This window comes from Lacerta agilis, chromosome 5 (assembly GCF_009819535.1).
Source record: "Lacerta agilis isolate rLacAgi1 chromosome 5, rLacAgi1.pri, whole genome shotgun sequence".
Classification (NCBI taxonomy): domain Eukaryota; kingdom Metazoa; phylum Chordata; class Lepidosauria; order Squamata; family Lacertidae; genus Lacerta; species Lacerta agilis.
The window spans coordinates 61,956,135-61,982,351 of record NC_046316.1 but is presented as its reverse complement, the minus strand read 5'-3'; the positions used below and the strand labels follow the sequence as shown (position 1 = coordinate 61,982,351).

Here is a 26,217-nt window from a genome sequence, read left to right as displayed (position 1 = left end):
TTTAAGATTTTTAATCAACTAAAATAAGAAGCATTTGTCAAACTGCCTGCAAGGGCTATCACTAATGGTTGGCTCTCTTTTGTGCTGCTTGCCATGTCATTCTGTTGTGGAGTAATACAACAGAAAGCGTCTTAACCAAGTCCCTGACATCACCATGGAAAGGTTCACTTTAAAAAATAATAATACAGTGGACCCTCGAGTTACGTACCGCTCTGGATACGTAACTTTCGGGTTGTGAACGTGGCATTGTATACTTCCAGGTTTCGCCATGTGCGCATGCGCAGAAACATTCTGCGTGCCACATGCGTGCGCAGAAGTGGCGCCTCCAGTTACGGACTTTTCAGGTTAAGTACGGACCCCCAGAATGAATTTAATTCGTATCTGGAGGGTCCACTGTAGTTGTCTCAAAAATTTACCAGTACTATTACTGTACTCACAAAAGTTCCTATTTAATTTGGAACAAAACAGTGTGAGACTGATACCTGGCTGTCATGACATGGGATCCCAGTAAATGCCATGACCTTGGGCGGATGTCAAGCACACCATGCACCTATGCTCACATCCTCTGTCACTCTGCTTACACAGTACATTTCTGGTATCTGAGAGATATAAATCAGGAGTTCCATACCCGCGTGCTGTAATTCAGAAGTGATATGACTCTGAAGCGATCACATCACGTACCCAGCTGACCTCAACCTGCTTAGTGCTGAGTCTACAGAAACACGTTCTCACCGTCACAAGCGCAATGTATCCACAGTTTCTTAGCCCCAAGATGTAGGCCTACCCACAGTTGCAACTACAAGGCCAGTTACGCCTAGCCTGGCCTGAGGTCAAGAAGTAACTGTCCTGTAGTCAAGAAGAGAATACTGGACTTTGTCTATGCGCTTTGTCCATGCGCTTTCCTGGCCAATAGTGGCACAAAAGTTCATATGTTTGTGTGGTTTATGTGTTTGCTACAATTCTATAAATGCTTTGTGCCTGCTTTGTTCAAGGCTCAGTTATTTCTGGAATTAATCCTGTCGATGCCTTCTAATGCTGCAGCTTAGAAATAAACTTTTTTTACCTTCCCACCCATTGTCCCTTATCATTGGTCGGGACAGCATTTTGGACTTTTGTTCTGGTAAGAAGACAAATGAAGAAATCACATATTGGAAGATGATATAGAAAGACTGCCTAAACCCAACAAATTAATGAATGCCAGAATCTTGTTAATTTTTGTTAAAGGGAAGATTCCAGGGCAGTGGAAAAATACAGGCTAAGCTTCCTTTCCAAGCCAGGGCCTCACCTGGGATAGAGCATACCTTCTAACTTTTTCTGATTGAAAACTGTGGTGCGCTCTGGGCGAGTCATGTGACCCGCACTGTGCTCCCCCCCCCCGTGCTTTTTTTGCAGTGAGAGGGCTGCGTGAGAGAGCAGCACCCAAAATGGCCGCCAATATTTCATGCAGGAAAATGGGATGTTCCATTTTTTTCCAGGGTACTTGGCAGGTATGATATTTTGAAGGGAGAATGGGAGATAGATGCCTGGGATTCCAGTGTTGCACTGTTGTGAGATGACTACGCGGTTAAATCTGGACTCCCTCCATCCAAACTCAGGTGATACGAAATGTGAAAAAATTCTATTTCTGAAAGCTGCTACAGTCTCCACTGTGTCTTGATTCCCAAAGGAACACAGACCCTGGGTGAGCACCTGGAACCCCCCTGGAATCCTGCCCCAGCTCGGCCTAGATTGGGGGTGGCGCCCAGCCTTTGTATCAATATGGAGAATAAATAAGGAAGCCTACTAGGTCTTAAGAGAAATTCCACCAGCCTGTGGCTACATGTCATGATGACTCTGCAGTGCTATAAACTGCTCATTAGGTAAACAAATGTAAGCTAAGCTTCAGTGTAGACCTCCCAGCATAAAAGTACGTCTATATGTAGAAAATATATCTTAAATAAATGTTCATGAGAGATCAGGGAAAATGTATTTTCAGCTGTGGTTTCTTGCTTACAGATGCTGTTCCCGGGAGACTCTTAAAATGCTGAATTGCCATTGCTGTTATGCTGCCATTTTTAGCTTCTGGTGTTATTATTGTATCTGCTCTTGCTATTTTTGTGTAATGTTAGTGCTGTCTTGTGGTTGCTTTAATATTTCTTTTAACTTGTAAACCAGCTTGCTAGTTGTTGATGTTGTTTTTTAAACTGAAAAGCAGAGTAAAGTTTTCATTTATTCCCAAATAATATTATGGTGCTTCATCCAGAAAAGAAAATGGATGGGGAAGCTAGAGGAACAGCCAGCAGCCAATCTCAGATCATCAAGAAGTGTGATTTATTTTTCTTTCCTCCGCTTTCCTCCACCCTTTTGATTGATGAATCGTTTTAATAGACAGAAAATATGTTTACCACAGATAGCATAACATCAAGCAAAGCTACTGTTCACACTGTCCATCTTTTCACCACATCACACTACTAATTGGTATTTATGTGAAATTAGGGTAGTTCTTCAGCCAGCTGGGGCTAGCTTCTTTGGCCTGAGAACCACTTTGAAAATTTTCTAAATTTTGTTCATATCCACATCATGCATTTAAATCACTATTATACCACTTTAACAGTCATGGCGAATCCTGGGAACTGTAATATTGTTAAGGGAGGAGGGTATTGTAACTCTGACAGGTTAACTACAGTCCACAAGATTCTCTTGCGGGAAACCATGACTGTTAAAGTGGTGTAAGAGTGCTTTAAATGTATGGGTGTGGTTATGACCAAAATGTACATATTTTGTGAATAAGAAGGGCTCTGTGGCTTCAAGTAAATATGTTGCACTATTGTCAAGCAATGACAGGGTTCTAAAAGCTTTTTTTTAAGGCAGATCAGTGGTTTTCTTGTAATTTCCTGGTTGTAAATAATCTTTATTATTTTGAGAGTGATTTGGTATGTTTTAAAATCATACCCAGAAGCCTTTGGACATATTTAAAATAGTAATAAAAGAAGCAGAATACTGAAAATATACTTAATACAACACTCCCTTCTGCCCCCCTTCTCTTTGTCTTGGTCATTCCATCACAAAATCCTCTACAGCTTATGAGTGCTAGCAACTTTTTTGAAGAAGAAACCACCAGCAGCAAAACAGCATGTCATATTAATCTGTGTGTGCTTTGAAGGACAGTTGTCTTAACAGGTGTTCGTTGTTGCAGCATACCAACATTACTATAGCATCTCCTAAGACATTCAGAATTATGGATTAAATATTATAAGAATCTTTAGGGGAGGAATACGCTATATTTGTGTTTAGGGAACACTCCCCTCAAGTTCCGTGCACTGGTTATTCTTAGGGTATACTGGATTTTTTGTGTGTGAATAAAATAGTATGAATTCATGGAGGGCGCAACTGTGGAGAAAGAGGGGCATTGAGTTGCATCGTTCTCTCTTTTTCTTCTTCCCTGCTGTTGAGTAGCTCTTCACCTATATTGCAGTTAGCACACCAAAACATTAAAAAAAAAACACCAAGGCTTGGAAACAACCATTTTCTGTGTGTTTATATTGGAACTGGAATCTATGCAGAGCACACAAAATACAGTGAAGGCTTCTGTGCGTGCAAAATGCTTGGCTGCACATGGCAGCCAAGCATCCTCAGTTAGGAGACTCAAGTTGTTCACACAAAGCTGCCATTCAGAGTGTGATCACACCATCAAATAGCTGCCTCCCGACCTTCTGCTGATCGCCGAAGAATTGATGCTTTTGAATTATGGTGCTGGAGGAGACTCTTGAGAGTCCCATGGACTGCAAGAAGATCAAACCTATCCATTCTTAAAGAAATCAGCCCTGAGTGCTCACTAGAAGGACAGATCCTGAAGTTGAGGCTCCAGTACTTTGGCCACCTCATGAGAAGAGAAGACTCCCTAGAAAAGACCCTGATGTTGGGAAAGATGGAGGGCACAAGGAGAAGGGGACGACAGAGGATGAGATGGTTGGACAGTGTTCTCGAAGCTACTAACATGAGTTTGGCCAAAATGCAAGAGGCAGTGAAGGATAGGCGTGCCTGGCGTGCTCTGGTCCATGGGATCACGAAGAGTCGGACACGACTGAACGACTGAACAACAACAACTCTCCCCCATCCCCTGGTGTCTTTTTATCTGTGTGTTTTAATAATGATATACTCCCAAGAAACACTGTGTTCAAAAATCAGATCACTTCTCTTTTGACAAGCACATATGATGTCGTTAAAGGAACAAGCAGGGCCATTTTAAATACAAAAAGAAACCTTGTTGGAAGCACCAGATGAGGGTGCAAGACCAAGAGTTTGTCCCTTGCCCCTTAGAGCAGCATTCCCCAACCTGGTGTCCTCCAGATGTTTGCTGGAGGCAGTATACTTCTGAATACCACGTACTGGGGATTGCTAGTGGGGAGAGTATTGTTACACTCCGGTTCTGCTTATGGGTTCCCCATTGTCATCTGGTTGGCGCCTGTGAATGAGGCCATTATCCCTATAATAGAAGCTGGGAGACAGTGAACAACAAATCTCTTGACCAACACATTTACTTGTCTGATTTCAGTTTTGTAAAGTCTGGACCTTACCTCAACCAGCACACTTCTGCCAACGTGCACCTGCTCACTTGACTCATGTAATACTTGTCTGTTTTCAGAATAATATTTATCTCTCAAGCACTGCATTCTGAAGTCCTTAATCTTGGTGGAAATGGACAAATGACATCCTGAGGTGAACATGTGCTTGCTGGTTTTAATATAAGCAAAACATGTATTTTGAAATTATTGCTACCAAAATTCACAGTCTTTCAGCACAAAAGGAAGGACTAACTCATCATTCGGAGAGCCTCTTCTTTGTACGGTGTGAATCATCGTACCTGTTTTCCGCTTTCAAATGCTTAGAGGTAGAGGAATGGGAAGTAAGTAACCCTTCTGAGCTCTCACGTGTTTAACTTGGTGGCAAAATAGCATAAGCTATAATGTGAACAACTCCAGTGAATGGTGCTTTGTGCTTCTATGGAGTTACTGATCATAAAAATAAATTTGTGACCCTGCCTCTGACCTCAGAACTTTGTGGTGAAATATTTGTGAGCAATATCCCATATAGATTTAAAAAAAAAACCCAGCAAGACATGTTTTCAAATACCGTATTAATTTTGAAAGAGGGTGTTACATTCTGAAAACAAACAATGCTTAACATTATTTAGGGAAGAACATTTTAAAGGGAAGGAACGTGCAGCAAATACATCTAACTCACTTTGAGTCAATACATTTATTTTTAACTTTGAAAATGTGGGCTTCTGTAGTGTGTCATCTTCATAAAGGACTTTTATTCTGAGTAAGAGCACAACTGAGGATATTTAGCCTGATACTGTTCATGGAGGCAGCAAGTGCACTCACAGACAAAAGAACTGGAAATCCACTGTGGGTTGTAAGTAGAATACAGTGACATGCTTATATTGCAAAAACAGCTGCTTGGAAACCAAAATCCAGATAATTGTCCCCAAAGTTTACCACCACACAGACTTTTAACAGATTAATTTAAGCATTTTGTCATGCAGACATACTGAAAAATAAAGCTCCTAATGATTCTGCTTTTGAATAGTCTCTTGTCCTGTCTTGTAAGGCTTAAAGTCCCTCCATCCCACATGCAGATGCAGAGGAGCAGAGGGATATTTTTGAGGATGAAAACTAATGGTTTTAATTATCAGCTTCTAATAGCAAAAACTGTTCCAATTTTTTCAATTGGAAAATCCCCAGTGTGAAAGAGGAGAAACGTTTCTTGATTACTGGAATAGCTCAGCTAGTCAGCCAGGATATGTTAGCCTGTGGACAAAAGTGAACATTATCTGGTGGCTGCCCCTTTTCTGTGGAATAGCATTCCTCTTGAGATATGGCATGCACCCACTGTCTGCACTTTGCGGAAACAATTGGAGATACATTTTATTCCGACAGGCTTTCCCAGCTGGATCAATGGGGTTTTACCACAAGTGTCCACTTGCTAGGGTTTTAGTCTTGTTTTAAATGTATTTTTTAATGTTTTTAACTTTTTAATTATATTATGTGTAAATCACGTTGCAACAGTGGCTAGGAAGCTGGTTAATAAATAGATGGCAATAAATAATAATATCTCTATTTCAGCGATCCAATTATTCTATGATTTCAATACAAAACACTAATGGGATACAAACTGTAGATGTGATTCTAGGGCTCCATAAATCTTTGACAGCTATCTGCTAGAAGTTGGGGAGCTGTTTGATCCCTGAACTTGTCTGACTAGACTTGAGGATGTTTAGGCAGAGTCCCTTTATATACTATTCCGAACTTAGGCAGAGTCCCTTTATATACTATTCCGAACTTAAAAATGGAAAGCATAATGCTGGTGGTCAACAAAAGAGGTTTAAAGACTGTCTCAAGGCTATATATATATATATATATATGTATGTATGTATATACTGGTATATATTAGTATAAACACCAACAATTGGGAAACACTTGCCTGCGAACGCTCCAATTGGAGAACAGCCTTTACCAAAGGTTTCATGGGCTTTGAAGACACTCGAACTCAGGACGCAAGGGAGAAATGTGCTAAGAGGAAGGCACACTTGGCAAATCCACACTGTGATCAACTCCCACCCAGAAACCTATGTTCCAACTTCGGAAGTGTGGTAGTGGCCCAAAGGGACATAATGAATGTGATAATGTGAACCCCCAGAAGGATGTGTGGATCCAGAATTGACCTCCACAGTCACTTACGGACTCATTGTTATAACCGTGTTTATGGAAGACATTCTTACTCAGCTATGAGTGATCTCCAAAGAAGAAGACTATCATTCACACCATACATTTAAAGCAGCACTTTAAATAATTCTGGGAGCTGTAGTTTGTTAACAGTGCTGAGAGACACCCCCCCCCATTACCCTATGAAAGCAACAATTTACGGAATGGTTTAACAATCAATTCCCCTCACAGCCACTCACATCCAAGGCCTGAGCTATGTCTCGTAGGCTAGCTCTGATCCATCCACAGTTTCTTGGGAGCCAGAAGAACCAACCTTCAGTGGATTTTGTACCTGCTCTTTCTGCACGGATGGAGGTGGCCAGAATACAGAAGAAGAAGAAAATAGATGAAATTTTTAAGTGCACACAAAAAATCCATGTATTCATTTTGACAACAACAACAAAATTGAAACAAAATGTCATTCTGATTTACGATCAGCTTTAAAGCAAGTGGCAAGCTGTTGTCTGCATTGGCCCATAAATCATATCAATAATTGTCTAGATAGAAACACAAACTTCCCCAGAGACACCTCCCATCCCACCCCAGAAAAGGCTGGTGACGTTGTATGGTTGAGGGTATCTGCTTAGTTAGCCCATGAAAAGCTGTGAGGACAATCACCACATACAGCAATGCAAGTTAAGTTTCAGGAGATGTTTCTGTCATGTAAACAGACAGTGGATTTGCAAGTTGGAAGTCTCACTTTGAAAATTCATGATATGTGGGATAATTATTACTCTGTTTGCTACTACATTTTTTTGACATAAGAAGAATGCATAGAAGCATCAGTCATCTTAACTTATTCAGTGTACCTGACCTTGATATTTCTTACTAAATCATCTTTGCACGTTTTAAAACTTTGAGAGTGTTGGAACATGCAGTGAAGGCAGCCATTTTGATAATACTTTCTGGAAACATCCTAGTTTCTAGTTCTTTCCAAGTAAGAAAGGAAGTGTGTTTTGATATAGCATGGGCAGAGAGATAAAATCGTGTGAGGCTATGGCAAGAACAGATAATACAGGGAATGGTGATTGAAACAGAAATGTTATTCCAGCGGCTGGTTTATCCTCTCCTTTTCTCTCTCTGGGGAGAGTCACTGTGTCAGAGACACTCTGCAGCACAAATCTCTCTTTAGCCTTTTTGAGATGCTGGATTGCTTAAAGGCCCAGCTTATTTCTCTTGCAATCTTCATGGCACAAGGAAAATGTGTCTTCTGTCCACTTTAAAGCACCAACGCAAGACAAGCATATTTTCATATCCTCTTAAACTTGTGTTGTGAATTGCATATGTGGACAATGTTGCTGAGAATGGGAATGGATTAATCCAAGAAGAGAAGCTTAACTATTTTATTAAGCTATTATATATTCTACTTAGTTTTTGAAACAAATATTGTCTTGTAGAGCAGCTCACGTCTATCAAAATACTAACAATATTAACACAGACTCAGAAACCACAATATATCCACAGTTTCTTGACAGATTATTTTCTTACCTTCATTTGGTTTGATATGGTTGAAATTCTTGTTTGGATAACTATTTAAAAAAAACCTTTTCTAACAGAGTTGGGAAATTTCATTGATTTTTTTTTTTGGACTAATTATTTAATCAGTCTTGTTTCCTTTCCTCCACCCCCATATCAAAACAAAATGTATCATTAGAATTTCCTTCCCATTTTCCTCAATTCTTAAACCACCCCTCCATTAACTTGAAGTTAACCCAACCAAGCCACCTGTACACTCCGGACTAATCCCTGGTATTCTTTGGAAATATCATGATCCCGGGTACTTTGTATATTATAGTTGCTTTTTAACACAATAAATTTTACTTGGTTTAACTTCGCTTTGCTTGACCTTGCTGTCGCCCTGTCCCACCTAGTGCCATCCAATAAACTGTAGCAATACTGATGTAGGGAGCGGGGTGGCTCCATTGCTGTGCCCCAGCAAACCGGCTGCTACTGGGTCTGGCTTCAATCTCTATGGGGAGGGTGCTGCTAACACAATATCAGAGCCCTCTCCCAACAACATCAGGTGACCTGTTTTTGCTCACGGAGTTTGAAATCAAACTGGGTTGGTAGTGGTATATACTTTGCTGATCACTTCATTGTTGGTGTTTGCAAAGCCACATGTTCATCACTCGGAAAGCTTTGCAAAAAAGAATAAAGGAACACCTTTCAGCCCAGTCTCATCTTTGCCTGCCCTATACAGTGGTACCTCGGGTTACAGACGCTTCAGGTTACATACACTTCAGGTTACAGACTCCGCTAACCCAGAAATTATGCTTCAGGTTAAGAACTTTGCTTCAGGATAAGAACAGAAATCGTGCTCCGGCGGCACAGCGGCAGCGGAAGGCCCCATTAGCTAAGGTGGTGCTTCAGGTTAAGAACAGTTTCAGGTTAAGAACGGACCTCCAGAATGAATTAAGTATGTAACCAGAGGTACCACTGTACCTGCCATCATATATTTTGTTAGGTGTAAGGCAAGGGGTGCTGCCTGGTTGCACCGGCCACATGGACAAAATAGGCCAGAGGTTCCCTTTCGCTTACTTGCAGAATTTGCTGCAGCAAGTTGCTATGATGGCCATTAACTCAATATGGCTTTAAAGGAGTATTTGACAAATTTATAGGCTTTGAGCCATGACAACTAAATACCAGATGCTACTGCCCTTATGTCCTGTGGCACAGCGCCTGTGATAAGAGGCTGGGGAAGTTGATGCCATGGCACCAAGACCTGCCGTGCCAACTCACAAATATTTTGCTCCTGAAGTTATGGAGTAGACAGCACTCTGTTCTCACTACGGGAGTGACATGTATGGGATTGCTGCCTTTCTTTGAGTGGGCAAGTTCCGCAGGACATGGAGCAGAGACTAGCTGCTCAGTTGTGTTTTCATATTATCATTGGCATTTTGCTATTGTTAGTTTTGCTGATGATGTCTTGGGGGTTTTTTGTAACTATGTAAAGACTTGTTGGAAGTGATGGGGCAATTCTGTTTTATTGCTGCTGATATTTTGTCAGTATTATCTCACTATATGTAAAAAAGGACAAGGCCAGCTCAATACATTTTGCTGCACATCACACACATTTCCATCAAGGTGCATAGTGCCCAGGGCTAGCCAGGTTATTCACACACCTGAAGCATAAAATCCCCAAGTGCCCCTCCTTACTTGACAATACATTAAATAATTAACTATTCGCTGCCCTTTCGGCATACCCACTCTGAGTTGCTGTCTCATTCTGCCTAATGGTACTTCCTGCCTGGAAATGGATTTTTGAATGTGGTAAATTTGTTTTTAGTTTCATTTGAATTATTATAGATAGATTTGATGTGCTATAGAATGACAACATGATCCTCGTACATTTTGGCAGTTCTGTGGGTTGTAAAATGCCCCGAATACAGTGACACAGAAAGGTGGTATAGCTATTGAGAAATGAAATGAAATGAAATGAACACTTTTGAGTTTTATGGAAGCATCTGACTGACCATTGTTGAAAATAAGGCCCTGGTGTGATCCAGCAGGCTTTGTTACATTTTCACCAAAAATGAATGGCTGGTTGCCACGCAAATGTACAAAAAAGACACAATTTGATTTTCAAAAGGCTTACGTTTATTTTTTATTTTTTATTCTTTAGCCTCCATAATTTCTTCTGCTGTAGCATGAAAGCCTGTTATGAGAAATGTGTTGGACACAACAGGGCATTGGAATTTAAGATGATAAACACTGACTTCAAATATACTTCATGCTGATGTAGCTACCTTTCCACGGGAGTTTTGAAAACTACAAAAAAGGAAGAGCTGCATGTTTCTTTCTGCTTTGTTAATATTATATAGGGCACCTCACACTCTACTTCCTCCTCACATTCTTACAAACCAAAGATTATTGAGATATGATAGCAGTACTGATGTGAAGTATATTTCACTCTTGTCTCTTTCACTGCAGTAGTCTTGGATAGAAAATCTTCCTTGGCATCCATCTGTTTCTGAAAGAGTTCCATTCATTTTGAGCTGAGAAACACTGATACAGCATTTGATATCATTCTGCTCTGCTTTTCTTTGTAGACACTTCTTTTCAGAAATGAGCTGAATTATGTATCGTACAGTATTTGCAGTTTGATGTTCTCTAGAGAGTTAGAGCACTCTTGACACCGACTGTCTTAAGACAAACTGACAAATAACTGTTACCAGTTCGCAGGTTTTATTTTATTGAACTGTTAAAAGCAAGGTTCGGGCAATTTTAAATCTATGCCATCAGAATGAACATTTATAGCATTTTTATAAGGGGTCAGTGAGTGCAGAATTCGGATAATATCCAATGTTACTCATGAGTATGATTATCACTTCGTTGGGTATCACCTTCCATTTAGTTATTATTTAATAAATATTTGTAGTATCCTTCAATAAATAATTAGAAGAGCAGTTCACAAAATAAAAGCAAGAAAATAATAAAAGCAGAGCAATCACTAAAATAGCAAACAATAAAGCAACCCAAATATCAAAACTCATCAGATGTGAAAAGCCTGGGACAATTTAAAGGTATTTGCCTGCCACCAAGAAGACATTTTGCAATTCAGATGAAGGCAAAAACAGTGAATTCTTAAGGACAGCAAGCCGATAATGAAACCATGTGATGTATATAAACAGACGATCACAAAATCAGAAGCTGATAGCATTAAATGGAATTCAGAATGTAACATCTAGCAATGAGAAGTACCTGCCACTGTGTAAAAAGGAAGTAGGCTTGTTTTGCTGAGTTAGCAGCCTTGGAAAATCCCACGCTGAGCTTTCTAGAGCAGAATTCGTTGCTAAGCTTCTAACATTTAAGAATGGCACTACCCATTTATAGAATGTGCTTAGAGCAGAATTGCTCAATATAACAACAGCTCTATGAGGAGCTTGAGAAATGGCTTTGAAAACCTTGTCTACAGTAAGTTCCTTGATCCAAATTAATTCCTCATAAACCAGTGAGAAAATCCAGTAATTTCATGTTTTAACTCTCACTCTTTTCTTGGTATAAGCAGGTGTCACGTGTCCTGACATAATAAATACGAAAAGCTGTTAAGTAGGTAATCCTAAACTGCATCTATAACAAAATTAGTTAAAAATGCAAATATTCTAATTATTTTAGATAGTGAGCAAATAATGACCTTTCTGAACTGGCAAATGTATATGCTGTGACATAGACAAAACTGGGACATTGATTGGCTTATTTCATTGTTTCAGTTTGATTTTAAATTTCTCTGTGTTTTCTTGGCTGCAGATTGTGGTTCAGGAAGAGAAAACTTAATTTACAATCCCAAATTCAGATGACACGCTGTGCCAAAATGTGGCTTAGCTGCCACGCCACACTAAGCTCAAAAGACTACGGAGGAGCAAAGTGACTCCGAGCTGCTCTCAAGGAGCCAGCCCATTCGCACAGCTTACCATGATGTGCAAACCAGCCATAAGGCCTGACCCAACACTAACAGAGCCAATGGCAGTCAACACTGATTTTAGGATTTTTCACACCCATAGACCATGTAAAGGTTCTTTCAGCTAGCATCTATAATTCCCAATGGACATAAACAAAATAAAAATAGCTTTTCTGTGGGATGCTTGTCTGAGGGATGTACTATACAAAATAGAGAATCAGATGTATTTTATTGGACCAGTATATTCCAAGAACTATGCAAGCTTCAAACCTGCAAAACGGTACTATTTTCAGTAGGCTAATAAAATGTGTGTTGATGTATTGAACTCTGTGTTAACCTTGCCTACGTTAGGGCATCAACACCAAAGTAACAGATGTGTAAGCTATTTCTTTGTAAGAAAGTGAGTTTTGAAATAAAGTAATTTTGTTTATTATGGGGATTGGGTGCCGATCAGATTCACTCATAGAGAATACCATGGAGAAAGAGTTGATGAGTTATTTAATAGCAGCAGGCATGCCTGAAAAACTGTCTTTTGATAAACTACCAACTAGTGGTTCATGTGCATTCATTGCTCATTAAGCCAACAGATTCAGCTAAAGCATCCACTATTACTTAAGCATCTGATTTTTCTCACTGTCAAGAACCCTCTATCATATTTTTCTAGGAGGCTCAAATATTCCCAAGGACTTCTTGACATTATGAAGACTGCTGTGCACACACACTTTCAGCGGGGCTTTCAAGAGAGAAGCACATAAGTATCGGGAGAAAACAAACCACATTATTTAACAAAAACACATTTCTAAATAGAGATTCCAGAACTCACATTCAGTCTCCTAGTACTACAACTACTCTAAGCATCATTGGAGCTAGAGACCGAAATAGAAGCAGGGGTGCGGCTTGTCCATCCATCCTTGTCAGTTCCTTTGCAAGTTATTTTGGATGCTGCTTCCCAGCCTCCTGGACCTCTCTACTTAAGTTAGAAACCAGTGATTCCACAGGTGACCCTTCACTTCAGGTGACACATGCAGTGCATCTACTTTTACCATAGCTTCTTCGTGTTAATATATAGAGGTCTTAAGAAACTTACACTTCAAAGGGAAACAAGAAGGAAAGCCACATATCCATCTAGATGGGTGGTAGAGCTGAACTAGCTGCCCACTCCCAAATTCCCAAGGCCCCTATCTCTTTATGTTTGTCCTACTTTTATATGCTTTCTTCCCTGAATTGGTAGGGAATAGGTCCATCCATAGGGAACACCTCCATCTAAACACAGCATTTGGGAGTATATTGGCACAAATGGGAGTCTTTTTCCCCTGTCACCAACAGTAGGTGGGGGGTTATTTTCATGGAGATTTTAGTTGGGGAGGCAAGGGTATGGTCTCTCCTCCCCATATACTACAGTCCCAATAAAAACTGGAGGAAAATGAGAACTTACTATTAAATAAACATAAAACACTGATATGATTGCAATAACACAGTTAATGTTGTATGTAGTTAGACCCCAACAACAACATGAGAATTGTTTTACTAGTTTACATCAATGGTCCAAAGAGCTCAGTATTGCCTCTGTCAACAGTAGACAGAAATATGTCTTGCAAACCGGGCATGGTACCAATATGCAACAATTTTTCTCCTGTTATGGCACATGGAAAATAGGAATAAGAGTCACCAAAGCTAAACCTAAACAAAACCGAATTAAAATAGTTAGCAAATACCTTTAAGAAAATGTGCTTTAATTCAGTAGCTTACTACTGGGCAGAATGAAAGATAAACAGTGTTGCATATTTATCCTGCCATACAGGGGTATATGATACCATTTTTTATGTTTCAGTTAAAATACCTATAAGGCACCTTTTCTTGTAAAAAAAAAAACCCTCTGGAAGAATTCAGTATCACAGTATTTTATAAAGCAGTAAAGCCCAGGAGAACAATAAAATTAATCAAAAGCAGCAGTCAGTTTGTTGTGCTGTTGAAAAGATCCCAAGGTTTTGCTCATAGGGCTTCACAGCACACCTTTTTTGAACAACTCTGCTTGAGCTGATGCAAAGGAAAAGTGCCTTTAAGCAGAGAAACAGTCTATCATCTAACAGCAGGAGAAGATGGCTAACTTAGAGTGGCGGTGTAAACTCTGAAATGTTCATGGTCTTGTGAAGAGGTTGCTTGAGGGAGGATATGACTCTAGGAATTAATATCTGCATATTTAAAATTGGTCCCTTGGGTTAATAGAAGAATTTGCTCAGGAGAAGTACGTTAGAGTGCTCTTGGAGATCTGAATTTACAGCCTAAAGCCTGTTCTTTGGTGACAACTGGAGACTAGTTTTCCTGTTTGCATCTGTAAGACTGCTTATTTTCCAGCTTCTTCCAATGTAAATAGAACATGTAAGTAGTTTTAAGGAGCACCAGGATTCTCAGTAAGATTATCCTTTTCAAAAATAAGCATTTTCCTTGTACACAGCATCATCAGATAGAACTTGCCTCCCCCAGGTTTTACCCCTTTTTGTAGCAATTACAAATTGTCAGCATTCACAAAAGTTCATTTTTTTAAATATTGGCATTTTGATAAATATCTAACTGAAAGAGATCCAGAACTCTTTGATGTTTTCAGAAAGGAGGAAATATAATGCTGACCCAGCAGCTTACAAAGCTATTTTGGAATTAGAAAAAATAATTTGTGTAAAAAGTGCTTCAAGCACATTACGTTTTTTAATGTGAGTTCAGTTTGTAAATTTTACTTACTCACACCTATGCTACTAATCTTCATTTGTTTGTTAAAGATGGAGGCAAGCTTCACCAAGACAGGATTTTCATACTGTATTTGAGAAGTCTACCATCTACTGGACCAGACTTTAGGATATATAGATGTGGTCGCGGTCCGAATTGTAATTAATCCCTTGCACATGGTAGTGACATTGCTAGGATCTGGAGATATTTGTACCTGTTGCCATGTTCACAGTCAGAAAGAGGATCCTCACCACTGATTTTCTTAAAGGTAAAGGGACCCCTGACCAAAGTCGACCCCTGCGGACGACTCTGGGGTTGCGGCGCTCATCTTGCTTTATTGGCCGAGGGAGCCAGCATACAGCTTCCGGGTCATGTGGCCAGCATGACTAAGCCGCTTCTGGCGAACCAGAGCAGTGCACGGAAACACTGTTTACCTTCCCACCGGAGTGGTACCTATTTATCTACTTGCACTTTGACATGCTTTCAAACTGCTAGGTGGGCAGGAACAGGGACAGAGCATCAGAAGCTCACCCCGTCACAGGGATTCGAACCGCCAACCTTCTGATCAGCAAGCCCTAGGCTGTGTGGTTTAGACCACAGCGCCACCTGCGTCCCTTACTGATTTTCTTACAATACAACATACAGTTTGCATTCCCGTTGCTCAAAGCATTTCTGAACTACGCAGGGTTCATTCTCTTCTACAACTTTCAATACATGTAATGAATCTCCCTGCGCTGTGCCAGTCTCCCCTTGCCTCCATTAAGTATGGTTATGAGGTAGGGGTTTCAGAGACTGCCCCATGAGTGCTGTGGGAAGGACTGATGCCTCTAGACCTGACCATATGCTGATGATGTCATTGTATGCCAGAGTAGAGGCTGATCCAAGCACAATTTTATTCAGTTTTCTGGATTTCAGAGGATGTCTCTTAAGTCAATGTGGTTACTTTGGATTAATGTCAAAGCGAATTTGTGTGGGTCCACCCATCCTTATTTATAACACATGCCATCTGCGCACTTGTGTTTTAAGCTGATATCATCATGCATATTGTGAGTGTCTTCAGGCTTGATGACTGCAATCCCAAGTGATGACTTGTGAATAGCTGCATGTAAAACAACCACCATAAATCAAACATCATAATACTTTCTTAATCACTTGATGTACCTGAAAACAACACTTTCCTGTAAAAATAATCCATGTGTTCAGCTGCAAGGCACTGAATGCTGAGATATGCATGCTTGAAATAGCCCTTTAAATCTTTCTGTCCTTTAGTCAATAAACCAGCTTGTGCTTCTTGGTTTTTTTAAGTATGGAATATACCCAAATTGCTGACTTCTTTCTTATTATGTTCACACGTTTCTCTTGTTCTGTTTGCTCCTCATGTTTTTATTACAGGTAGTTTTATTTCCTTCCTGTGCTAACTTGGCTATTAGTCAGGTGCACTTTGGGGACCTAATTAAAAGATTCTGTGAGTGCTCTGGACTCGGACATTTTCCCCCCAGTCAGAAACTACCATGTGTATTCCATTAGTGAATATAGGATAGCTACTAGCCTTGTGCCCCTAGGATTGAGTTACACAAATGAGTTTAGAATATTTTATTGTAACCTGTCTAGATAATATAGGCACCTCTGCACAAATGGCTTTTGATGCATTACTTTTAGGAAATATGTTATTTACACAGGTCTCGGGTTGTATATTTGCACAAAATTATAGAAGCTCTAAAACAGCTGGCTTGCAACACTATTGCAACACTATTGGAAAGGAATAGGGAAAGAAAAATAGTAGGAGGCCAGTAATATACCATAATATTGCCTCCTCTTCCATCTTCATGTTTATCCATGTAACAGGATAAGGGTTCAAGTTTCCATACTAATGAACATGTAGACCAGAGCTGGGCAATATCTGAGTTTTCGACATTGCGATGTATCAACATCATGATATACTGATGTTTATACTGATGTCAGTATATCACAATGTCTGAAATAAGGATGGAACTATGTAGAGGCAAACAGTAGGACTGAGTGATATTTGATTTTCAACTTTGTGATACCGGTATATTACAATGTGTGAAATAAGGATGGAGCTATGTAGAGGCATTTGCTGGCTTCACAGTTTTCCCCACAATGTGATTTTTGCAAAGCACACACACATATATATCATGATTTGCAATATATTGCCAGGTCAAAAACTATGAAGCAGATATCATAATGTGGACTTCAAACTGGTTTTGGACAATGTATTGATATATCCCCCAGACCTAATGTAGGCATGGCTTTATATCACTGTGCAATCAGGGCACCAAAACTGGCGAAGACCCTCTTTTTTCACTGGTGAAGTACATGGAATTTGGACAAATTCTTGCATGGTTGTTTCTCTCTTATGTTTGAAGTATTGCACCGTGATGTTCTAACAAGAGCATTTCAAAATAGGTACCACTCCGGCAGGAAGGTAAACGGCATTTCTGTGCGCTGCTCTGGTTTGGCCAGAAGCGGCTTAGTCATGCTGGCCACATGACCCGGAAAAACTGTCTGCGGAAGCGGACAAACGCCGGCTCCCTCGGCCTGTAAAGTGAGATGAGCACCGCAACCCCAGAGTCGTTCGCGACTGGACTTAATTTTCAGGGGTCCCTTTACCTTTATTCCTGGCCGGCATGTTCACTATTCCAGTGTGTTTTGAAAGGAAATAGTGCCTCAGCCTAAATGTCAACAGCACCGTAGCAAAATACTCTGAAAAGATGTAACATTTGCTCTCTTTTGTTAATTATGAGATTGGCAATAATGCAGCAGTTAAATGTCTGCTGTGCCATTTCACTTGAAAGTGAATGTTTTGTAAGGTGTCAAGCGCTTTTTCATGTCTTCTTAAAATTGAGAGCAAGTATTAAGATTTTAAGAACTGTTTGGACTATTTTCCTGCACGTGTTATTTTTTTTGTATATTCTCTTATATAGGATTGTTAGCTTTTGCACATGAGTTCCTCTCAGGAGCAATGGCATGGAAAAGAAGCTTTTAGCATCTTTTAATCCTGTCAGCCTTTTGTCATACTGATTTACACAGTGATTTGCATATATTATCCTTAGGGATTAAACAGTCAGAAGAAGTGTGATTGCATTTAAATTTCACTGGTGCCTTTTGCCACCACCCTAAAATATCCGTCAGTTTTTGCCAAACCAGGATCTGTGGCTGGTTTCCAGCTGTACTTTAACCCAGAGAAAAGATGGTGCTTTGATTTGCAGACACCCAGGAATGTTGTGAAAATGCATTTGGTACACTGGCCTTTTGGAAAATACTCTTTTGCAGGTAGGAGCATTTGCATCTACATAGGGTTGGAATTAAGTGAGCAGATTACAAGTAATGTATCCTTTTCAGTGCCTGAAGAAAATACAAATACATTGGAGAATATCTGCCACATGGTAATGATGTAATAGGCTAATCCAAATATAATTTGAAGCATCATATTTGAATGGCCTCTCTTTCAGTCTTTCTGGAAATTTCCGATTTTCACACTGATTTGTTCCCCGTACTTTTTCTGTTTGCAGGTTATTTCCAGGACTTGTTGAATAAGTCCGAGAAGGCCCTTTATGACACATTTCCTGGTATGTACGGAGATCTATACACCCAGAACTCAAAGGTTTTCAAAGACTTGTATAGTGAGCTGCGGCGCTATTACCGGGGTTCCAACATCAACCTAGAAGAGGCTCTCAATGAGTTTTGGATTCGCCTGCTAGAACGGCTCTTCAAGTTGATGAATCCTCAGTACTACCTTCCGGATGAGTATGTGGACTGCATGGTCAAGCACTCTGAGCAGCACAAGCCCTTTGGAGAGGTTCCAAGAGACCTGAAACTGAAGGCAACCAGGGCCTTCATTGCAGTCCGCTCCTTCGTGCAGGGACTTGGTGTGGGCAATGACGTTGTCAGAAGGGTGTCTCAGGTAAGTCGTTGGCAAGAATTCCTTACCTGAGGCATTTTCAGGACTCTGTCTTAATTAGTGCACGTGATAATTATTTTTAACAGCTCATATGAGACAGGATGAGATGGTTGGACAGTGTTCTCGAAGTGACTAGCATGAGTTTGGCCAAACTGCGGGAGGCAGTGGAGGATAGGGGTGCCTGGCGTGCTCTGGTCCATGGGGTCACGAAGAGTCAGACACGACTGAACGACTGAACAACAACATGAGACAGAGACAGCCTTGTTGATAACTGCCATCTTCTTGTTTGTTTGTTTGTTTGTTTGTTTTTACATGCTCCTGGAAGAGCCAGCTCCAGACTTGAGGGTGCCCTCAGTAAACTGAGCTTGATGGTCTTCCTCCTTAAGGTTTTCGGGAGGTTTATACTGCTGTGCAGCCCCCTTTTAAGTGTAAATGACTGCTAAAAGCATTGGTAAGGTTACACATTTGCCATGAAGAGCGCCATGCTCTTTTTTTCCTTTTTGATGCTGAAACACATACACACATACTGCAGTTTATAAAACTAGGCATGTTGTTGCTTTATCTCCCTATGAAAAGTTGCATACTTTCTGAGCAGAAATGCACTGTGCTGTGTCATCTGTTGGTTACTCTTATATTATCAATTGATCGCATCAGACAGAATTGTTAGGAGAAAGGGAGTATTCTTCGGTGCTCTGAAATTCAAATTCAAGAGAAACATTCGGAAGTTGACAGTGGCTAAGTTTTTAATTTATAAATGTGGTATAAAACCGTTCGAAAGTGGTTGTACATCCAGTTCTCATGACCCTTCAAGTAGTTTTTATGATTTAAAAAAACAGAAGAATGACATAATTCAAATGAAAGTAAAGTAAGAAAAAACTTATTTGTTTTTTTAATTGATATCAGTAGTCTTGTTCTGGGCCTGAAGTTTTTTAAATTGATATCAGTATTCTTGTCCCGGGCCTGAAGAAATGATCTGGCCACTTTTAACTATGTTTCTCTCCTTCCCTCCATTCTCCTGTGCCTCTAGAGTCAGATGTGTGAAGATAAAATGAATTAAGAGGCCCACTGTTGGAGAATGATGGGTGTGGGGTTCCAGGAACCACTGTTTGGGCGTCCCAAGCGGGGGTGGGGCCATCTTGGCTTGACTTCTACATATCTGTAAAAGTGTCTAAAAATAATATTTTTAAAAAATGTCCAGTAGCACCTTATAGACCAACTAAGTTTGTTCTGGTATAAGCTTTTGTGTGCATGCACACGAAGAATCTGAAGAAGGGTGCATGCACATGGAAGCTTATACTGTACCAGAACAATCTTAGTTGGTCTATAAGGTGCTTCTGGACAATATATATATTTTTTTTATTTCGACTGCATCAGACCAACACAGCTACCTACCTGAACATAAAAAGGTATGTGAGAGATAAATAATTGGAGAGCACAAGTATGTCAGTGGCCACATGACAAGCAGGACTCTTGTGATTTACAGTGGTACCTTGGTTTACAAACTTAATCCCTTCCGGAAGTCCGTTCTTAAAACAAAACCGTTCTTAAACCGAGGCGCGCTTTCCCTAATGAGGCCTCCCACCGCCGGTGCCCTTCCGCCGTTCGGATTACGTTCTTAAACCGAGGTAAATTTCTCAAACCGGGACACTATTTCTGGTTTTGCAGAGTTTGTAAACCGAATCATAGAATCCTAGAGTTGGAAGAGACCACAAGGGCCATCCTGTCCAACCCCCTGCCAAGCAGGCAACACCATCAAAGCATTCCTGACAGATGGCTGTCAAGCCTCTGCTTAAAGACCTCCAAAGAAGGAGAAGAATTTGCTGCCACCACACTCCTTGGCAGCAAATTCCACTGTCGAACAGCTCTTACTGTCAGGTGGTTCTTCCTAATGTTTAGGTGGAATCTTCTTTCTTGTAGTTTGAATCCATTGCTTTGTGTCCACTTCTCTGGAGCAGCAGAAAACAACCTTTCTCCCTCCTCCATATGACATCCTTTTATATATTTGAACATGGCTATCATATCACCCCTTAACCTTCTCTTCTCCAGGCTAAACATACCCAGCTCCCTAAGCCGTTCCTCATAAGGCATCATTTCCAGGCCTTTGACCATTTTGGTTGCCCTCCTCTGGACACGTTCCAGCTTGTCAGTATCCTTCTTGAACTGAATCATTCTTAAACCGGACTGTTCTTAAACTGAGGCACCACTGTATTTGTTTTTAATGACTTCTGCCTCCACATTTTGCCCAAGTTGAAGTTCTTTCCTTACCACCAGCTGCTAGACCTCATATCATTCTAACATTTCAGCCATCACCCTTTTCAATTTGCACTTCAATAGGCTCTATATATTGCAGAAGCTCATGCAGTGATTGAAAGGCATGTGTGCAGAGAGAGAACTGAATAGAAGCTGCTCAAGGAATCACACATTGGAGGAGACCCAGCAACGCAAAAGTGCCCAGAGCCACAATTTCTCTTTCTCCTAATAGTCAGTAGAGGAAAAAGGCATCCTTGATGAAGGAAAAGCATCATGTTACGATTTGGAGCATTCATAATTGGGTCTGAAACTCTTCCTGATTATTTGTTGTAACAGAAGAGTGGGTGGGGAAATGATTGACAGAAGGGGAATATATTGGATTGGTGGCCTGTGACAGTGTGAGTGACAGATTGAAAAAGACAAGGCGAGTGAGGCAGAGTTTCTCATCATACATTTAAAGTGCTAAGATACCAGTTTAAACAGTCGTGACTAGTGAGGTGAGGTGAGAATATTCTCCATAGAATTTTCTTGAGAATGAGAATATTCTCTGCTAGAAAATTCTCTGGAGAATATTCTCCACAAACTGTAAATTCTAATTTTAAGAACCAGTTTGAAACCCACATTTTAAAAATCTAGTAAATAATAAGTCAAGCCGTGATATTGCCAGTGTAAGTATTGAATAATGATCATTGTGTTTTATTTTTTGGAAATAATAGCATTTATTTTAAACTTTATATTGATTTTATTAGTGTTGCACTAAAAATACTGTACCATTTAGATAAGCTTATTAAAGAACGTACTCATGTAGCAGACCTGAGTTTTTTTAATATTCCTTTTACTTTAAAAGCTACATTTCATACATACACAACATAATTAGAACTCAAAGTTGATGGTAAATATACAGTTAGTGGCAGGCTTAGTGATTAACGTGAATCATTCACGTTGAATTTTCAATTTCAAGTTTGGTGCAAAAAATCAAAGAATGTGAATTCGCTGCATTGCCCCATTGAATAAAAGTATCTGTACAGTTTTTGGTTGCCGTCTGAACAAGTCTACCCATGAATAAACATGTATATTAACTAATTATATCATTTTCAATGCATTAAAATTATATCATTTCCAATGCATAAAAATGAATATTCTCCTATTTTAAATGAAAATTCTCTAATATGCTCATTAATCGAGAATATTCTCCAAAAGATTATTCTTGTGAATTTAACATCACTAGTTATGACTTCCCCCCAATAATTCTGAAAGCTGTAGTTTGTTAAAGATGCTGAGAGTTGACTGGAGACCCCTATTCCCCACCCACAGCTACAATTCCCAGAGTTCCCTTTGATGGGAATTGATTGATCAACCACCCTAGGAAGTGTTCTTGCCAATATCTGGGTCCCAAACCATTTAGGGCTGTAATCATCAGAGTAAGTACCTTAAATTGGGCCTGGAAAACAGTTGGTAACCAGTATAGCTCTTTTAAGATAGAGGCTCATGATCTGCTTCCCTTCCAGCATTCAAGCCACAGCATTTTGCACTAGCTGTTATTTCCAGGTCATCTTCAGGGGCAGCCCCACATTACAATTGTCCAACTTGGAGATTACCGGAGCTGGGTTAACCATGGCTAGGCTATCCCTACCAAAAACGGCCATTGTAGTTTGGCAGATTTAAGTAAAATAGGCGAATATCACAGAAGAGGCAAGATGGTTTTTTGGTCAGTCATTTCAAGTGAAAAACCCAGCATCCAGTGGTGCCCTCAGCCATTTACACACCTTTATATGTACACTGGATTTTTTTTTTAGGGTTAGAGTGATAATTTCCCCATAGCCTTCTATGTGTACTGTATTGCTCTCTGGAGATCAGTTTGCCACCTTTTCAGAGGTCTGAATAGGCAAATGAAATGAACAGTGTATTCTCTCTCTCCCCCACCCCATTTCTAGTATATTTTTAGCTCAGGCAAAATGTGTGTCCCCCCGTGATAAACTGTCTAGGATGGAAGTGAGTTGGTCAAGCACCAGGTTTCTGTTGGAAGATATATGCTATTTTAAAAATGATGTTCCAGATTAATAGGAAAATATTACAGTCTGTTGCAGACTTTATATACTAAACCGTTTTGTAGGTTCCTCTCCACTCATCACATCTAATTTGACTACAGCCCTATCGTGATACTTGGAGGGCCCTGCCCATTTTCTCCTTCATGTTAATCTTTTCATTTATCATTTGTCTTGCCTCTTGGTCCTGTTCTCTTAAGGCCAAGTTTTCTTTCCCACAGTAGATGAGTATTCAAGGACAGTGTTACAGAAAATGAAGGGTGTAAACGGGCTATAATTAGGGCTGATCCAATGTAACCTTTCCAAAGCAATAATGGGAATAGGGGGTAGGAACATCCCTCTATACCTTATTATCTTCATTTCTGGATGGCTGTTCACAGCCACAATATTCTCTGTTACTGTACCTCCTCTGGAATAATTTTCTGTTTTTTGCTCACTATGTAATCCTAGTCGATTGGAGATCATGTAGTGAACAAAATGATATCACACAATTTTATAGATTTCACATTGCTGCCCATTTGCTTAAGCAGCTGGGTGGTGCTGCCTCTCTTCCAGCAGTGCACAGTGAGAGCAGGTCATAAAACTTCTTAACACCTGGGAGTAAGCCCCCATTGAATTCATTATGACTTACTATGATTAGGATTGTGCTGCTGGTGTATTTTGGTATGTCCTCTTCAAGTCTGTCTCGTAACAGCCACTTCTTAAGGCTATATTTAGAAGCTCTTTCAAAAAGCTAAATAACTGCACCTAAAGCAGGAAACTTAAGATGGTGATAAAGAAGATCTAAATGTATTTCTGCTATGCACACACATGCACATTCATTTTATATCTTTGATTTGGATAAAGCAGGGTAGGGTGCGGGGGGAATAAATCACTCTTCAAATGCAAAGGATTATGATGCTTTGCTGTTATTGCTATCTCCAGGTGCACCTCTCTTTCTTCCATAGAATATATGCTAGCTTTTTCCCTTTTTTTGCGCGCGTTGATAATATCTGTCAGACAGAAAACCTTGGAGCATTAGTCCCTTTAAGTGATGTATCATGAGTTCTCTGAAGTTTAAGATTCTGCCACCATGCTAGATGGGACATGCGTATTTCTAAATGCCCTAAATTGCAACTGACCACTCAACAAGACAGAGGATGAGATGGTTGGACAGTGTTCTCGAAGCCACTAACATGAGTTTGGCCAAATTGCGAGAGGCAGTGAAGGATAGGCGTGCCTGGCATGCTCTGGTCCATGGGGTCATGAAGAGTCGGACATGACTGAACGACTGAACAACAACAACTCAACAAGAAAACACACAGCCAATCAGGTTTTTGTGGTATTTAATGGGAAAAACCCACATCTCTCTCTCTCTCTCACACACACACACACACACACAAACACACACACACACCTCTTAAGGCATGTCTCAGAGAGATGCTGAGTGCATCTCTCAGTACTGATCGTAACTGCACAATAATGGCTGGTGACAACCTTCTTGAAATGTCAGTGTTTATCAGGAACAAGGTGCTATACCAAGGGGTGTGCTTCTGTTGCATTAGCCTCTGAAACCAACTTCATGTTGTATCAAATATCAGTATAACATCCTGAAGCATTCTGTTTTGTGTACTCTTGTGTGTATGTCCGCTTGTATTGACAGACTATTAATTCACTAACAGGGCAATCCTATGCATGTATATTTGAGCATTAGTGTGCACAAGATTGCAGCTTTAAGGGGCTTAACTACACATCACCTTAAATGTGTTGCCTGACTTGACATCAGGGTGTTTAACTAAAATCAAGAGTGGGGAGGCTGATCAAGATTAGGACCACCATTAGGAAGGGAGGTTTAACCCTTTCCTCTCCTGCCACAATTCAAAATAAATTATCCTTCTACCCCCATAGAGGGATGGGGGGGAATCTCTCACTGGTGCCAATGGGAGCTTCTTAGTTTCACTGTTTCTATGCAGAGGGACCCCCCCCCCCCGGATCATAGCAGCTAAATATTCCCTCTCCATGTGCTGTAGCATCAGTCTAAATCCCATCCCAACTTGGTGTCACTTCAAGCAGTTTAAAGTGATGTAGAGTACTAGTTAGTTCTCTAATTTGCTTTTGTGAAGTTTTAACAAAGGCTGAAGTGATTTGAAAGTGAGGGAAATGACCCTTGAGTCATTAAGAATTTCTGACTCATCTGTTTCGGTGGAGGCTGTTGTCATCATTACAGACCATGAACTGGCAACCCACAAGTGTTCTTGATGGTATAAACAATCCTTTAATGAGTTCCATCATCATATATTTATTATTTAATGTAGGAACTAGTGAAATGGCCCATCCTTGTGATGGATAGGGTATATGTAGACATTGCAGACAGAGACCGCTGTGTTTCTGGGGGATTCAATGTAGAGAGAAGCACACAAGCCTGTGGTCTTTCTCCATCATTCCTTTTGAGTACTATCCATTGAGGAAAGTATTATTTGTAAAGGCCCAACAAGAGCCAGTTCAAAATTGGAGGCAGGACAGAGTAGGACATAGTGAAAGAAAAAGGTAAAAGAAAGTTAGAAACGGACAGCTGTCTTGCCAGACAGAGTACAGTGGTACCTTGGTTCTCAAACTTAATCCATTCCAGGAGTCCGTTCGACTCCCGAAACTGTACAAAAATCAAGGCGTGGCTTCCAATTGACTGCAGGAGCTTCCTGCACCTAAGCGGAAGCCGCATCGGACATTCAGCTTCCAAAAAATGTTCACAAACTGGAACACTTACTTCCAGGTTTGCTTTGTTCAGAAGCTGATTTGTTCTACAGCTAAGCCGTTTGAGAACCAGGGTACCACTGAATATATGTCTGTTAGTAAATACTTTTGGTTTATTTTTTTAACCCAGGTGGTAATTTATTCTTGGCAATAGATAACTGCAGCTTGCACGATGCCAGTTCTACACACCTGGCTAGGTCAGCATGGTGCTGAGCTTGCACATCAAGTTTGACAGGCAAGTGACAAAAGATAGGTGTTCCTTGAGCATATGTTGAGTCTATGTCAAAGTTAGACTGCCTGTAACTGCCCTTCTCCCTCCGAGTCAGTTGTTCAAAAAGACAGGAAAGCAATATATTGTTGTGCATTTGAACTGAACAGCAAACCTCTGGTTGACTCCTTAAATAG

The 26,217-nt window shown here is 40.3% G+C and overlaps 1 protein-coding gene across 2 annotated transcripts in view; it reads left to right on the top strand.

Moving 5' to 3' along the window:
• GPC1 (glypican 1) overlaps window positions 1–26,217 on the top strand; it is a 190,339-nt gene that overhangs the window by 147,478 nt on the left and 16,644 nt on the right. For both annotated transcript variants that reach the window (XM_033150210.1, XM_033150211.1), the window contains exon 3: window positions 18,399–18,790. In XM_033150210.1, coding sequence (XP_033006101.1) covers window positions 18,399–18,790 — 392 coding nt within the window. The remainder of the gene's footprint in view (window positions 1–18,398; window positions 18,791–26,217) is intronic.